We start from the raw sequence: 16475 nt of genomic DNA on the forward strand, positions 1-16475 counted from the left end.
TCCTCCTGTTATCCCACTCTTCTGGAACTCCTCAAACCCGCTCTCGACTAGATCCGCCCAAAAACTGAAACTATCTTTCCCTTCTATAAAAGGTATATCCCGCGCAGGAAAACTTGGAACATCCCTCCCCTTTAGAACCACAGAACTCTGGAACAACCTTTCATCCCCGCTCAGAAATTCTAGCTCCTTCCAATCCTTCCGCAAACACTTGAAAACTTGGCTCTTTTCAAAAACCTAATCACCTCCCGTGCTCTAGTATCCTGTCCCCCTCTATCTCCTCAGTCCCTCTCCTATATCCCTTCCTTGTAGTTCCTTTCCTCTCAACCTCTGTAAACCGTGCCGAGCTCTGCTCACGCGGAGATGGTGCGGTATACAAACCTAAGGTTTAGTTTAGTTTAGTTTAGTAATGATTAATGATAAAGGAACAAGAGAAGAGATACAGAAGAGATGCAGAATATACCTCTCTCTTGTTTGCCCTTTTTTGTGCTCCCCCTTCCCCCAACCCCCATTTAGCGCTGGAAGATGGAAAAATTGCAATATCACTGGAACTAGGCTGACTTTCCTGGACCCTCATGTCCACCCAAAGCAGGAGGCCACGTAAACCTACTGAAAGGCTTTAGGACTCCCTCCTAAATGTTTTCCCTGGACCCCAAAAGGTCTACCACCAGCAATGCCATCATAACTGGGTTTACCTGCTGCTGCCTCATCTACTGTGCTTCCAGGGTCACCAGGGATGGAGGCAGGCTCCTTTTGCACCTTGGACTGCTTCCTTTGGTAACCACCAGGCAGACCGCCTTTGTTGCGTCTCTTCTTTTCCTGGGGGGTTCCTCCTTTATCCTCTTCCGCTGGGCCTGGGGTTGATGACCTTCCCTCCTCTGGCAGCTGGTAAATGAGAGAATCAGTAATGCAGCTAAGAAAACATATGTAGTATTGTGTGTGAGAGAGAGTAATGCATTAAGATAAAGGGAAGGTGACCTGGATTGGCCACTATGGAAACAGGATACTGGATCTAAAGGCATCTAAATAGTTTGATAAGGGGGTAGCTGTAGCCAGAAGGATGCTAGGTGGTATAACCAGCAGAAGAAGGGAGGTGTTGATGGATGCTCCCATATAGGTTTCAAGTTTCAAGTTTAATGGTTTTTTTGATTAATTGCTTAATCATATTTCTAAGCGATGAACAGTTTAAAATTACATTTGGTGGGAAACAATACAATACAAAACTTTATATAATAACATTAGGGATTGAAGTTTAACTTAACATACTCCTAACACAAGGAAAGAGGGGATGTGAAATACAAATCAATATAGGAAAGTAGAACAAAAAGGGAAAAGTACAAAAGGGAAACAAATAAAAGGCATAATATAATACGGTAAAAATAGTTTGGCCTAAGGATTATTAAATTAGTTACCAAAGGCATCTTTAAAGAGAAATGTTTTTAAATTACTTTTGAATTTTCCCAGATCCTGTTCATAGGTAAGGCCACACTTGTGTTCAGTTTTGGAGGCTTACAGGCTCTTTGATTGGACGACAGACACTGCGCAACCTCTAAGAAGTCTCCTTCCACCCCTTGTGTAGTACAAAATCAGTGGCAACTTTACATAACCAAAATTGAAAAATCTCTTCTCAAACATACCCTATTATTTCTAATAACAGCTCATCTCTAAGAATGCCCCCTACCCCCCTGCTTCAGCACTTAAAAACTCTTTAAATTTCATCTTAAAGCCAAATTTAGATTTCCCCATCCCCCCTCCCGGAATTGCTCTCCTCCATCCTCCCATCCCCGTGATGACCACATCTCTCTTCTTAACTCTTTCTCACGGTTATGGCACTGGGCAAGTGCAGGGCCTTGAGCGTGCACAGATGCTCAAAGCCCTGGACCGGACCAGCCTGGAAGTGTGTGGCGCAGCGGTTAGCGCAGTGTCCCTCAAATCAAATTTTTTTTTAACTTAGCAGCACCCGGAAATGTGTGGACGTCATCATGTCAATGTCTGTGCATCAGGTCGACGTCAGGGGCCCTGAGCTGCCAGTGGGAGGTGCTAGAGCAGGAGAGGCGCTGGCAAGGACAAAAAGTGTGAGTGCTGGCTAACTGCCTACAGGACATGCCTCTCACCAAACAAATTGACATGCTGGACTCCAAAGGTGGAACAGACTGCTGCACTGGGAGAAACAAGCATAGCCCTTTTTCTCATAAAAGCCTGATACATCATATCTACAAATTCCGGTGGGAAATAAGTCACCGGTGGCAAGAGCCGCTCTGCGGGACTCAGATCTGGAATGCTTAGAAGATTTATGAGACTTTTCCCCAGAACTGCGCTTGCGTTTTGCGGAAGCACCCTCTGCACCCAATTTAGACATCCTGGACACTGCAATCGCATCTCCGGTGGAATCGGAGGAAGGAAGGGCCTCTTTGGAGTAGGCTAGTGTGGGATCCATGCACGGTTCACACCTCTTGTGGGCTGCGGCGCATGTAATGCATGGCTGTGAATCCGTCAGCCATCCGCCACATTTACAACATGAATCCATGCCATCCTGTCCTGAGGAGGCCATATGTGAAGTTTGGAGGAAAAACGAAGCTTCTAAGTCAAAAAAACATACTTTAATGAAAATCCAAGATGGCCGCCGCGAGTGGCGATTTTGCTCTAAAACGGCCCTGGAAAAATGGCAATTTTACAGGTGGGGGGACGGGACCAGAGCATGCAGGGAAACCATCCAAAGCCCCAATTTTAGCACTCCCCCAAAATCACTAAACTCAGGGGCACACAGACACCACTGAGACTTGTGCTGCAATGTAATTCAATGGCAGCTAGCAATACACAGTGCAAGAGAGATCAGTACCTCAGGAACTGATAAAACTGGATTTTCAGGTCTTCCGACTGCCTCACCTTCCCTGTCACCGCAGATAACGACCACCAGGCCCCCTCAGGGAAATTAGGGAAGATATGCGGTCCGGTTCCGATCCCAGCGTACCTCCACAGCCTGCACTCTAGCCCTTAGCGGACGAACCCTGGGCGAGATGGCTCCCGATCTGGAGACCCGATGTGATCTGCAGGTTGTCTAGGGGGCTTACTGCAGTTTCAGCTGACAGGGCACCCCCCAGAAGCTCCCACCAAAGGATCACTCCCACAGAGTGAATCTGCAGCACTTGGGCAATACCTGCGTTACAGAAAAATTCAAAGACTAGAAATTGAAAAATAAATCACAAGCAGAAGAGACAATAAACCCAGCAGCAAGGCTGCAGGAACAATGAGAATCATGGGAAGTATCCAGGGAAGGTGTCCTCAGAGGGAGGAGACAAAATTTAATGGAGCCCTGCAGCCCAGGCTGGAAAGGATGCAAGACCCTATGGTGAAGCTTCCAGAGGTTATTGTACAAGAAGCTATTATTATTATTATTTGCGGTATATAAGCAATGACTAATGTAATTGATTACTAAAGAAAAAAACACAAATCTTTATGCTTAGTCACTTTTATGAAGGGGTGGGGAGGAGGAGAGGAATGAGGAATGAGAAATGAGGAGAGGAATCTACTTAAGCCTAACTAAGAAAAGCCTCCTCAGACTCCAGCGGATTCAGAATGCTGCGGCTAAGCTTATTTTCGCAAAAAGTAAATCTGATCACGTCTCACCACTTCTGTCCAAGCTTCACTGGCTTCCAATAATCTCCAGGGTCCACTTCAAATGTGCCTGCCTAACTTTCAAGATCCTTCATGGCATTCTTCCTCCCGTTATTCCACTATCTTGGAATTCCTCTAATCCTAATTCCACCAGATCCTCCCAAAAATTAAAACTATCCTTCCCTTCGATAAAAGGTATATCCCATGCTGGAAAACTAGGTACATCCCTCCCCTTTAGAATCACCGAGCTCTGGAACAACCTTACAACCCCTCTCCGAAATTCGAGCTCCTTCCAACTCTTCCGAAAACATCTGAAAATTTGGCTTTTCTCAAAAATGTAACACCTCCCCCCTCTCCGGTACCCAAAACCCCCTACTTACACATTACAGTAAAGAGGCCACATTACAGTAAAGATGTGCGCAGAATTGAATCGGTTCAACGGACGGCCACCAGGATGATCTCGTGGCTCAAGGGTCTCTCGTACGAAGAGAGACTGAACAAATTGCAGCTCTACACTCTTGAGGAACGTAGGGAGAGGGGAGACATGATCGAAACATTTAAGTACCTCACGGGATGTGTCGAAGTGGAAGATGATATTTTCTTTCTCAAGGGACCCTCGGCCACAAGAGGGCACCCGCTCAAACTCAGGGGCGGAAAATTTCATGGCGACACCAGAAAGTATTTCTTCACAGAGAGAGTGGTTGATCATTGGAACAAGCTTCCATTGCAGGTGATCGAGGCAGACAGCGTGCCAGACTTTAAGAATAAATGGGATACCCATGTGGGATCCCTACGAGGGTCAAGATAAGGAAATTGGGTCATTAGGGCATAGACAGGGGGTGGGTAAGCAGAGTGGGCAGACTTGATGGGCTGCAGCCCTTTTCTGCCGTCATCTTCTATGTTTCTATGATGGGTCATTTGGCCTTTATCTGCCATCATGTTTCTATAATCAGAAAGTTCTATGACATCACAATGCAGGTGTAAAGAGCCTTAGCCTATAGGAAGAGGAGATGCAAATGTTAAGAGCCTTAGCCAATAGGGAGAGGAGGAGAGAGTGGCTCCTGCAGACACCAGAAAGTATTTCTTCACAGAGAGAGTGGTTGATCATTGGAACAAGCTTCCAGTGCAGGTGATCGAGGCAGACAGCGTTCCAGACTTTAAGAATAAATGGGATACCCATGTGGGATTCCTACGAGGGTCAAGATAAGGAAATTGGGTCATTAGGGCATAGACAGGGGGTGGGTAAGCAGAGTGGGCAGACTTGATGGGCTGTAGCCCTTTTCTGCCGTCATCTTCTATGTTACTTCTCCTTTACCCTTAATCCACAATCATCCTTTGGAGTTCCATTTTATCTTAGTCCTGTAAACCGTGCCGAGCTCTACGATCGTGGAGAAGATGCGGTACACAAACCTAAGGTTTAGTTTAGTTTAGTTGCAGGTGATAAGAGAAGGCCAAGGAATACTCAAGATGAGGTAACTATCTCACTTAGGGAATCGTTACATAAGCCGTGGTCTAAGTTCTTTGCCTGGAATAAATAGCAGAGGTGCTATCCTCGCACGCATCCCTCTCACCTGCACAGCGCCAGACTCCCCAATCCCCGCTGCATCCGAAGTCGCTTTGGTAGTTTTCTCTTCCTCTTTCAAGCATTTCTTCTCCGTCTTCTCTTTTTTCCTGCCCTTCTTCACCACTTTCTCCTTCTCTCGGGTTCTGTCAGCATCTGCAGAATGACAAAAAAATCGTAGCCAGGCTTATTCATTCTGCTTCAAACATTTGCCTCTCGACCACATTAAACTAGGCAGAGGAAAGAGGACCACAATCCATGCTTCAGACCAGTAGCACTAGCAAATCCTGATCTTACATAATTCAGCAAACCAAATGAGCACAAGCCCTTCTCTTATTATAAATATTGTAGTGCTCATAACATTTCAGAAAGTCCCTCTTATTTAGCTGCTTCAGCATTTACGAACTTCATTGGAAGGGTGCTGCTATGGTTTTTTTTTTAATAATTCTTTATTCATTTTCAAATTTGACAATAAGTGCACAAAATAATATATTTCAACAAGTTATTACACAATAACACTTTGATATCTACCACATATAAATCTAGTGATATGTTTAACCCCCACCCTACCACCCACCCTTCATCTTATTTCCAATCAAAATATATACATTTGCAACACTAAAAGGGTATATAGATAAGTTTAAGAAGATTTGGGGACCATTAACAGACTTTTGCAATGAATGATATAATTTTCCCAAAATAAGATATTTGATAAGGGGGGGTGGGTGGGTTTATTTTATTCATCATAAAATATAAATAATTTAACATTATATTTTGTTTTATGGTATGCATTTCCCAAAGTAAGGGGAGGGAGGGGGGTTATAATTGAGTAATAGTTGACATACTTATTACTTATTAAGTATTATATGCTGTTTAAAAATTATAGTAAAAAAGTATATAATGAAATGTTATATTTACAGTAAGATATGAAAGAATGTCAAGTGTATACTTAATGAATTTGTATGAATTTAGATTGTACACTTGTTATATGAAAAATGAATAAAAAACTTAAAACATCAAAATATACACATATTATAACAGTGGTCTCAAACTCGCGGCCCAGGGGCCACATGCGGCCCTTCAGGTACTATTTTGCGGCCCACGGTTTGTACTAGTGCTGCCCGCTCTTTGCAGCGTCCTCTGGCTTCCCCCCTGGCCTCCAGCTCTTACCTTCAGATAATTACAGTAGCATGCAGAGAGGATTGCCAGTGCTGTAGCGATCCTCAGCATCATGTTCCCTCTGCTGCGATCCTGCCCCTGACGTTAAAGGAGGAGCAGGACCGCGGCAGAGGGAACATGCGAAGGCCGATGGCAGCCTGCAAGGAATGTTACAGCACCGGCGATCTTCTCTGCAGGCATGGTAATTAGCTGAAACTATAGAAACATAGAAATAGACGGCAGATAAGGGCCACGGCCCATCTAGTCTGCCCACCCTAATGACCCTCCCCTACCTTTGCCTAGTGAATAGAGCCCACGTGTCGATCCCATTTGGCCTTAAAATCAGGCACGCTGCTGGCCTCAATCACCTGCAGTGGAAGACTATTCCAACGATCAACCACCCTTTCAGTGAAAAATAATTTCCTGGTGTCACCTCTTAGTTTCCCGCCTCTGATTTTCCACTAAGACGGGGAGGCCAGGGGAAAAGCTGGAGGACGCTGCAAAGAAGGGGGGAACATGCAGGCCTTGGGGAGGGGAGGTTTATAAACTATAAAGAGTTTTACCTCATGCAAAATTTTCATTTCTTTAATAAGACATTAACTTTTTTTCCTGCGGCCCTCCAAGTACCTACAAATCCAAAATGTGGCCCTGCAAAGGATTTGAGTTTGAGACCACTGTATTATAACATATTATGTAAAATTGTTACTAATACCCTCCCCCCCCTCTTTGGTGTGCCAAAAGATGAAAAAGAAAAGAAGAAGAGAAGAAGTGATGACTATTACGATGCTGCTATGTTGATCATTCATCACTTCTCACACTGATACTCATAAAAGCAGAAACAGCGTGGATAGCTGAAGAGTGGGATATAAGGAAGAAAATCTAACATCAGGGATGTTGATTTTTTTTTTTAAAAAAAGCACAGTTACTTACCGTAACAGGTGTTATCCAGAGACAGCAGGCAGATATTCACATTCCTCCCACCTCCCCTAGTTGGCTGCTTAGCTTGTTTATGGAACTGAGGTACCGTGGACCCTCATCGGGTGGGAAGGCCCCTGCGCATGCGCCGTAGCGGGTAGTCTGAAAGCTTCAAATTTCTTTCTTTTTTTTAAATTTCTTTATTCATTTTTAAACTTACATCAAGTGTACAGTAAATATCAACCAAATATAATACAACATCACTTGAAAAATCTTCAATATCATACACCAAGAAGATTTAACCCCCCCCCTCCCAAATTCATATACAGTAGTACCTTGGATTACGAGTATAATCCGTTCCAGGAGCATGCTCGTAATCCAAAATGCTCATTTATCAAAGCGGGTTTCCCCATAGGAAATAATGGAAACTCGCTTTGATGCGTTCCCCCCCCCCCCGAGAACCGGCATTGCTCCCCTCGAAGGCCCCCCCCTGCGATCAGGCACCCCCCCTCACATGCTCAGATGCTCAAGGCCCAGCAGACGAGGGCCGATCTTCAAGAGTGCCCAGATGAGGGTAAGAAGCGGAGGGGGGGTGCCCAATTGTGTCGGGAGGGGGGTGTCGGATCATGGCGGGGGTGTCGGATCGTGGCGGGGGGGTGTCCAATCGTGTCAGGGGGGAGGGGGTCGGATCGTGGCAGGGGTGCCGGATCACAGGGGGGGGTGCTGGATTGCGGGGGGGGGGGGGGTGCTCGTAAATCGAGCCATGCTCGGTTTCCGAGGCACCGATTTTGCAAATGTTTTGCTCGTCTTGCAAAACACTCACAAACCGATGCACTCGTAAACCAAGGTACCATTGTACAACTAAACCAAACTAAACCTTAAGTTTATATACCGCCATGAAAATAGAGCTCGGCACGGTTTACAAAAGTTTAATAAAGGAAGAGAATAGCACATTGAGTTTAGTGGATTGAGAATACGGGGGGGGGGGGGGGGGGAGGAGAGCATTACGTTTTTGTGAAAAGACTGGTTTTCAGATGCTTACGGAATAATAATCATAAATAATTACTTATTCTTGTATACCGCCATACCGAAGAAGTTCTAGGCGGTTCACATCAGTTAATTAAGATCTGTGATGACACACGGATTTACAACATTTTGTCACAGTTACAAGCAACAAAGAAGGGTATGAGGGGACGTTTTAACAGTTTGTCAGAATTACCAGCAACGTCAAAGGTTAGGTTGGAAGGTAAGAGAGAGAGAGCAAGAAACCTAATAAGGGGAGGGAGGAAGGGGGAGAGCAGTTGGAGGGGGGGAAGGGCGGGGGGGGGGGATTATTGCGGGGGAATAGTTGGAAGGAGACCTGAGTCCGCAGTGGGGTAGTAAGGTTATTCCAGAGCCCTGTACCACATGAAAATATTCTTAATGGAAAAACAAGAAATCCCGATAGGAATATGGATAAAGAAGGGGATATTTATTTTATTTTATAAGAACATATGATTGTAAATACAAGTGATATGTGAAAATTGTTTTTATTATGTATAAGTCACTTGATGTAAGAATCAAAAATGAATAAAGAATTAAAAAAAAAAAAAGAAATCCCCCCCCAAAAAAATCCATATGTGTATTAAGATTGGGAAAAGTGTAACTTATTCATTACTATAATTTAATAAAGGTCCCCACACATCCTTAAATTTATTATAATAACCTTTTTGAATAGACAACGCTCTTTCATGTTAGCTTTGAATTTCTTAAAGTGCCAGTGCACTAATCACTGTCTGTGCCAGGCTCTGTGGATGTCGTCACCCACATGTGAGAGTATGCTGCCTGCTTGTCTTAGGATAACATAAACTATTAAAAATTTTGTAAAAAAAAAAAACAAGCTTAACTAAACCAAGGTGGCCTAGCAATAAATGAGTAGGTACGCTGAATCATTCTTCTGCTCTCTTTGTCCTCCAGTGTCAAGCTACTGGTGAGAGATCACACAGATTATCCCTTCCCTGGCACATTTACCTTTTTCCAGTGGTGGTAATGGGACCACTTCCTGTGTGGCATCATTCCCAAAGTCTTGTTCTGTGTTTTCGAAGGTTCTGGCTTTCTCTGGGTTCACTTTCTCTTCTCCCCGCTCTCTCTTTGGATCTGGGCCATCCAGAGTGTCTACCAATTTCGCTGTGCGAAGGTGATTATTCATGGTTGATGCTGTCAGCAGTTGTGTGACGTTGTCTGTGGCAGCAGAAGATTTTGGGAGCGTGGTTACAGTATTGTCTTTGGAAACTTGCTCTGTTTCTGATAAGTTTTCTGCTATTTCTTGCTCCTGTGATTCTGCCTCCTCCCTGCACACTTTCAGCGTCTCAGTTGCTTGTACCTCCTCTGCTAAACTAACATCATAGGTCTGAGTTTCATCATCGAAAGCAGACTCCATCTCTCTGCTTTCCTTTGGTATTTCCCCCTCCGGATGCAATGAAGATTCTGTTACATTTTCCTCTGCTATCTCAATGGCGTAGGCCTGAGTCTGCTCCTCAGAAATGTTCAATGGGAGGGCACTGGGCTGAGCGGTAATCCTTGGTTTCTCTCCTTTCTCCAGAGAAGATAGAGGTTCAGATTCAGTGCTATTGGCATGGTTATCTGAAACTGCTCGACGCTGGAGAACGTTCATGGGATCAAGGCCACAGTGGTGCCTCTGGGGTTCCAAAGCTGCCCGGAGACTCAAGTACAGTGCAATAGGCTGTGTCTCCTCTTGAGAGACGTCTTCACTTTCCCCTTGTTGCAGGAAGGCCTGGGTGGGTTCCACTTCAATGTCCTCTGCTCTGTCCTTGCTGGAAATGGAACAGAGGTCGTGGTTGTCGCAGAAAGGCTGCGTTTCTGCTACTTCGAGCTGGTCATCGGCCAACTCATCTGTATTCTCCGAAGAAGCACAGTCTTCAATGAATGAGAACGAAAAGGAGAACACAGATTATTATCAAATAAGAGAAACCTAACTCTAGAGAACAGGACAAGCTTATTACAGAGATGATATGAATCAATGTGATTGCCTTAGGCCTACGGTAGCCCTGCCCCCCATCTTGACATCATTAGCAGACATTAACAATGAGAGAAATTTACAGCTCTCTCATTCCTCAATCTCAGGGGAAGAGGAGCCGGCTTCCGCTTATTTACTCTAGGCTTCAAACCTCCTTAGGAGGTTTGCACAATCTTGGAGCACTCACCTGAGGTTGACAGCAATCCCACGCTAGGCCTCAGGACAAATGGCTCTAAAAGTAAAAAAAAAAAAACTATTACTGAATTTTGTGAGATTATTTCATATAAAATAAGTTAAAACCTTCACAAAACAGGCTACGGGGATAATTTTCAAGCACTTAAGACACATAATGTGGAGATTTATGTACTCTTGTAGGCTGAAAGTGTTCACAGCTGACTGGGTTTGATAAAAATCTTACTCAGACGTGAATTATCACTGGTCTTTAATTACCTATCTTATGTTCTCTCCTTATACATTTTTGTATTTCTCTTTTTATACTACGGTATTTTGTTTTTTATTTTTAGTAATATTTATAGTGTTGGAAATCTCTCAGTTCCCTCTCAAAGCAATACTTCTAATCTTATGTTATTTCATCAAAACCAGCTTATTATGTAAAGCATATGGTACTTAGCTTGTATAGTACTGCTATGACTGTGGTGCTGACAGTTTTTTTACAATAGGAAGCTGTAAGCAGGGGTGTCCAACCTGCGGCCCCGTGAAGTATTTTGTGCGGCCCCGGTCGAGGGCGATGCAGTGTTTTCTTCTGCTGCCCCCGGGTGTTTATCGTCTTGCCGGCTCTCTCTTCTGTCTTGCTGCAGCGTTTGCGCGGCCCCAGGAAAAAATTTTTTCGGCCAATGTGGCCCAGGGAAGCCAAAAGGTTGGACACCCCTGCAAGAATAGCTCAACCGGTATTCACTGATCACAGCCGAATCGTTGGTACTTTAAATTCGCTCTTCATGATCTTGCCACAGCCATATCTGGAGTGACTATAAGAAGCTCTGCCCAAGCGGTCACTATCCCTTCAGCTGAATGCGCCCTGGGTAAACTTCAAACAGTGTTCATAAAAGGACCTTAAATGGCTAAGACTTCAGTTCTCTAACCACGCGAGGAGCAGAATAGTCCAGAACACTTGCACAGGATGCTTGTCAACCATCTGCTGGAGACAGAAAAATTCTGAAAGAATCCATCTGCACAGTGCCCAAGTATCGCAGAGTCAAATTTGATTGGCTCCGACTCCTATCTGCTGGTTGTCCAGGATAAACCATCAGTTCTGGCCTGGTCTGGTAGTAGTAATAAGGAAGAAAGGATATGTACAGTGATAATATTTTTTTAAAAATTTAAAAAACCAGAAGGAAACGACTGGTAATACAGGTACCAAGGTTAACGTAGTGACAGCAGTTCTGGGAAATACTAGCTAAACATGCAAAATGCTGCTCAAGCATTGTATTTTTTCACACTTACTGCCTGGGAATCTGTAGATGCAAGACCTTTCTCTTCCTTGTAGCTTCCTTTTTAACCACTTTGAATATAATTTCCCAAAACATTTTCTGTGCGTGAGGCAGTATTGTAGCTACTGTTGTCTGTTAGATTGTGAGCGTAGAACAAAATCTTTTCCAGAGAAAGGAAAATGGTAAAACCAGAGGACATAATTTGAGGTCGAGGGGTGGTAGACTCAAGAGTAATGTTGGGAAATTCTTCTTTGCGAAGAGGGTGGTGGATGCCTGGAATGTGCTCCTGAGGAAGGTGGTGGAAAGGAAAATGGTGACAAGAGTTCAAAAAAGTGTGGGGTGAACACAGAGGATCTCGAATCAGAAAATAATAGTAAATATTGAAGAACTAAGGCCAGTACTGAGCAGACTTGCACGGTCTGTGTCCGTATATGGCCGTTTGGTTGAGGATGGGCTGGGAAGGACTTCGAGGGCTGGGATGATTTAGATGGGCTGGAGCGAGATTTGACGGAGATTTCAGTAGATGGAACCTAAGCACAGAACCGGGCAGAGCTTTGGGTTCTGGCCCAGAAATAGCTAAGAAGAAAGCAAATTTAAATTAAATCAGTAATTTAAAGAGTAGGCGTGGCTTGGAGCGCGCACGATATGGCAGCCTAACTGCAGCGCTCCCGTATCCAGGCAACAAACGGAACAAAATTAAAACTTCTACTTTTTCAAATCGCTAAAAAAAATACATAAAACAACGTCGGAGATGGCGAATATAAAGCAGGGGAAAGCTGAAAAACCTTCAACATCGGGAATATCAGCAAAAAGAACAAAAGTTACTCCCCTGTCACCATCGAGTGTGCCGTTCCCGATGGAGACTGAAGAAATCACTGAAAAGGCTGATATTATGACTGAACTGTTTAAAATAAAACTAATGCTGACTGAAAACTCCAATAAAATATCTGAAGTAAAAGAAGAGCTTCTTAATATGAAACAAGAAATCCAAACGGAGAGACTGAGAATGACAGTGCTGGAAGAAAAAATGGAGAGGTTTGATTCTTTCACACAGGAATATGACAAAGAAAAAAAAGAAATAGCAGCTTTAAAAAATCAAATGGTGGACATGGAAAACCGAGGAAAAAGAAAGAACATCAGAATTTTGGGGCTGGCTGAAAATATTGAAGGGGGAGATCCTGTACAATTCTTGGAAAATCTTTTACCTAAACTGCTTCAGCTCAATTCAAAATGGCCGTTAGAAATTGAAAGAGCCCACAGAATCCCCACAAGAAAGCCAGTAAATCAGGCTGCTCCAAGACCTTTGATATTCAAGGTTTTAAGGTATCAACAAGCTCAAGAAATATTAAAAATGGCAAAAGCAAATAAAAACTTGAACTATAAAGGATCAAAACTGATTTTAGTTCCGGATTTTGCTAAATATACAGCAAACATAAGAAAACAATTCCTCACGTACAGACAGCAGCTGAAAGAAAAAGGATACATATATGGACTATATTATCCATCTACTATGAGAGTATCCAGTGGAAATAAATCCATATATTTTCAAGACCCGGCAAAACTGAAAGAATTTCTGACACAAAAAGAACCTATGTTTACATAAGAAACAGAACAATTCAGCTGAAGAAAGAAGAAAGAAGAAAGAAGAAAGAAGAAAGAAGATGGAAAAAAAAGGGAAAATAAAGAAGATTATTAAAAAAAAAAGAAAATTAAGATATAAGAAATGTTATTAACTGGAAATATAATTTATATTTATTGATATAGTGGATGCAGTATTATAATATTATTTTATTAAATTAATTATTAATAAAATATTAGCATCCACAATCATTAATAAAACAAAATATAAAAAAAAATAAAAATATAATATATATAAAAAAAAAAAAAAAAAAAAATTTATATAAATTACATGTTTTAATCAAAATAGAAAATTAATTCAATCATATAGCATATTAACTTATTATGATTAAGGAATAATGAAATGATTTACAATGAAATTATCATTAAAAATATTGATAGGAAAAATTTATTATTGATATATTGAGAATAAGATTTAAAAATGAAATATATTAATTCATTATAAAAACAATATTTCAATTCTGTATAAGAAAATTATAATTTTATGAAATATATACAAGAAAATAATTTGATTATTGACAGAATTAATTAATAAAATAGATATCTAATAAAAAATTTTTATTTGATTCAATTATTCAGTCATATTAATTTATTATGAAAAATAAGAAAATAAGTAATTGATTGGTAGATAATTAAAAAAATATGAATTTATTATAAAACTTATTTATTGACATAAAATGTATATTTTATTCGAATATTTATTCAATTTAAATTATTATGAAGAGGATCTATGAAAATGATTGAATTGCATTATTATTAATATTAATATTCATATATTTTTATAAAAATGAATATATTTAATTTATATGAAGATCTATAGATATATATAGAGAAATAGAGCTATATTGTAATATGTTTATTTATTAAGAATATAATATTACATGTATACATGATATTGAAATTAATTTTATGAATCAAATATATATAATTCTTAGTAAATTTATAAAATATTATAGATTAAATGGATATAATTTTCAATTATATAAGAGTGGAAGTATAAAGAATGTATTGAATTTAGAAATATGTTTTTTAAATAATACAATGAATTATTAGTTGCCTGGAGATGGAGATGTAGGTTTTGCATGACCAATGCGTGTTCCAAATCAGAATATGATAATGGGAGGGAGGGGAGGGAAAATAAGGGGCGGGATAGGATATGAATTTTTAATGAATGTGCTAGGAAATAATCTTGTAAATTTTTATAGAATATTGGATAAAACATAACTATTAATTAGATGGATATAAAAATGTATTCGCTGAATGTCAATGGTTTAAATCATCCTATTAAGAAAAAGAAATTATTATCGTTCCTTAAAAATCAAAATGCGGACATTTACTTCATTCAAGAGACCCATCTTTCGGAAATTGAATCAAAAAAATTATCTGGAGGATGGATTTCTAAATGTTTATTTGCACCGGCTTTAAAGAAAAAAGCTGGAGTGGCTGTTCTAATAAACAAAAAATGTAATGCAGATTTTAAATTAATTAATTATGATCCCTTAGGTAGATGGGTACATATCGAGATGGTTCTGGGAAATACAACCCTGAATTTATTCAATTTATATGCTCCTAATACGAATCAAATGGAGTTTTTTAAACAAATTCAACAATTGCTCTTACCACTGGCTACATCTAATTTGATAGTAGCAGGGGATTTCAATGCTGTAATGGATCCGATTTTGGATAAAAAACCAAGTAAAGTTATGAAATCATTAGGCTTAGATAATTTGATAATATCTTGTGATTTGGTAGATATATGGCGAATTCTTCATTTTAATGATCAGGAATTTTCTTTTTGTTCTCAGGTCCATAAATCTTTCTCACGAATTGATTATATATTTGTTTCTAATAATATAGCGCAGCGTATCTTAAAAGCAGTAATTGATCCCATTATAATTTCTGATCATGCTGGTGTGTGGATTAATCTTCAAAATTATGATGTTGAAAATTTTGATTTAATTTGGAGATTTAATAATGATTTATTAGCGGATTCAAAATTTCTTGAAGATTTTAAAATAAAAATGCAAGAATTCTTTCAATTTAATGAATCAGATGATATTAATGCTGAGATCTTATGGGATGCTTTTAAAGCAACTATGAGAGGAAATATTATTTCATATTCAACATTTATTAACAAACAAAAAAAAAAACAATTTATTGAGATGGGAAAGCAAATTAAATTATTAGAAAATAAATTAATTGATAAATGGGAAAATAATACACTACAAGAATTATTAAAATTAAAAGTTAAATATAATGAGATTTCTTCTCAAATTGTGAGGAAAGACATTTTCAACAAACAAGTACAATATTATGGAAATTCAAATAAAGCGGGGAAATTATTAGCAAACTTTCTAAAAGCAAAGAAAAGAAAATCTAAGATTATTGCAATTAAAGATACACAAGGTAACACACATACCAACACAAAAGATATTATAACACAATTTCTTGATTTTTACAAAGAATTATATACTTCCAATTCTTATAAAAATAAAGAACAAGACGGATTAACTTTTTTAAATTCATATATTGGACCAAATATTCCAGATCATATAAAAGGAAGTTTAGAAGAACCTATATCTTTAAAAGAATTAGAAATAGCATTGAAGTCTCTTAGAGCTGGATCCGCTCCAGGTGGAGATGGGTATACGGTTGAATTTTATAAATTTTTCCAAAATATCATATTACCACATCTGTTAAATTTGTATCAATATCAAATAAAGAATGAAAATATTTCTGGTACTATGGCAGAATCGATAATTATAGTCTTACCAAAACCAAACAAAGATCCTACTCTGGTTTCAAATTACAGGCCTATTTCATTATTGAATGTGGATAACAAATTAATGGCTAAAGTATTAGCATTAAGATTGGCAAAAGCTCTCCCTTTCATTATTGATGTACATCAAACAGGATTCATTGCTAAAAGACATTCATCAAATAATACTAGATTAGCATTCCACTCATTAAATTTAGCAAAAAATATAAATGATCCAGTTTTTTTAATATCTTTAGATGCAGAAAAAGCCTTTGACAGAGTGGAATGGAATTTTATATACCAAGCTTTACAATGGTTTGGCATAGGATCCGGTTTTATTAAAATGATTCAGACATTGTATAGCTCTCC

General features: G+C 39.9%; 1 protein-coding gene across 5 annotated transcripts in view; it reads right to left on the bottom strand.

Annotated features, from left to right (window-relative positions):
* The window catches only part of MDC1 (mediator of DNA damage checkpoint 1), a 77546-nt gene that overhangs the window by 43695 nt on the left and 17376 nt on the right, over positions 1 to 16475 (bottom strand). For all 5 annotated transcript variants that reach the window (XM_033916203.1, XM_033916202.1, XM_033916201.1 and 2 more), the window contains 4 exons: positions 10450 to 10494; positions 9257 to 10162; positions 5184 to 5329; positions 693 to 882 (listed from right to left, as the gene is read on the bottom strand). In XM_033916203.1, coding sequence (XP_033772094.1) covers positions 693 to 882; positions 5184 to 5329; positions 9257 to 10162; positions 10450 to 10494 — 1287 coding nt within the window. The remainder of the gene's footprint in view (positions 1 to 692; positions 883 to 5183; positions 5330 to 9256; positions 10163 to 10449; positions 10495 to 16475) is intronic.

Source organism: Geotrypetes seraphini, chromosome 12, assembly GCF_902459505.1.
Source record: "Geotrypetes seraphini chromosome 12, aGeoSer1.1, whole genome shotgun sequence".
NCBI classification, from domain to species: Eukaryota; Metazoa; Chordata; class Amphibia; order Gymnophiona; family Dermophiidae; genus Geotrypetes; species Geotrypetes seraphini.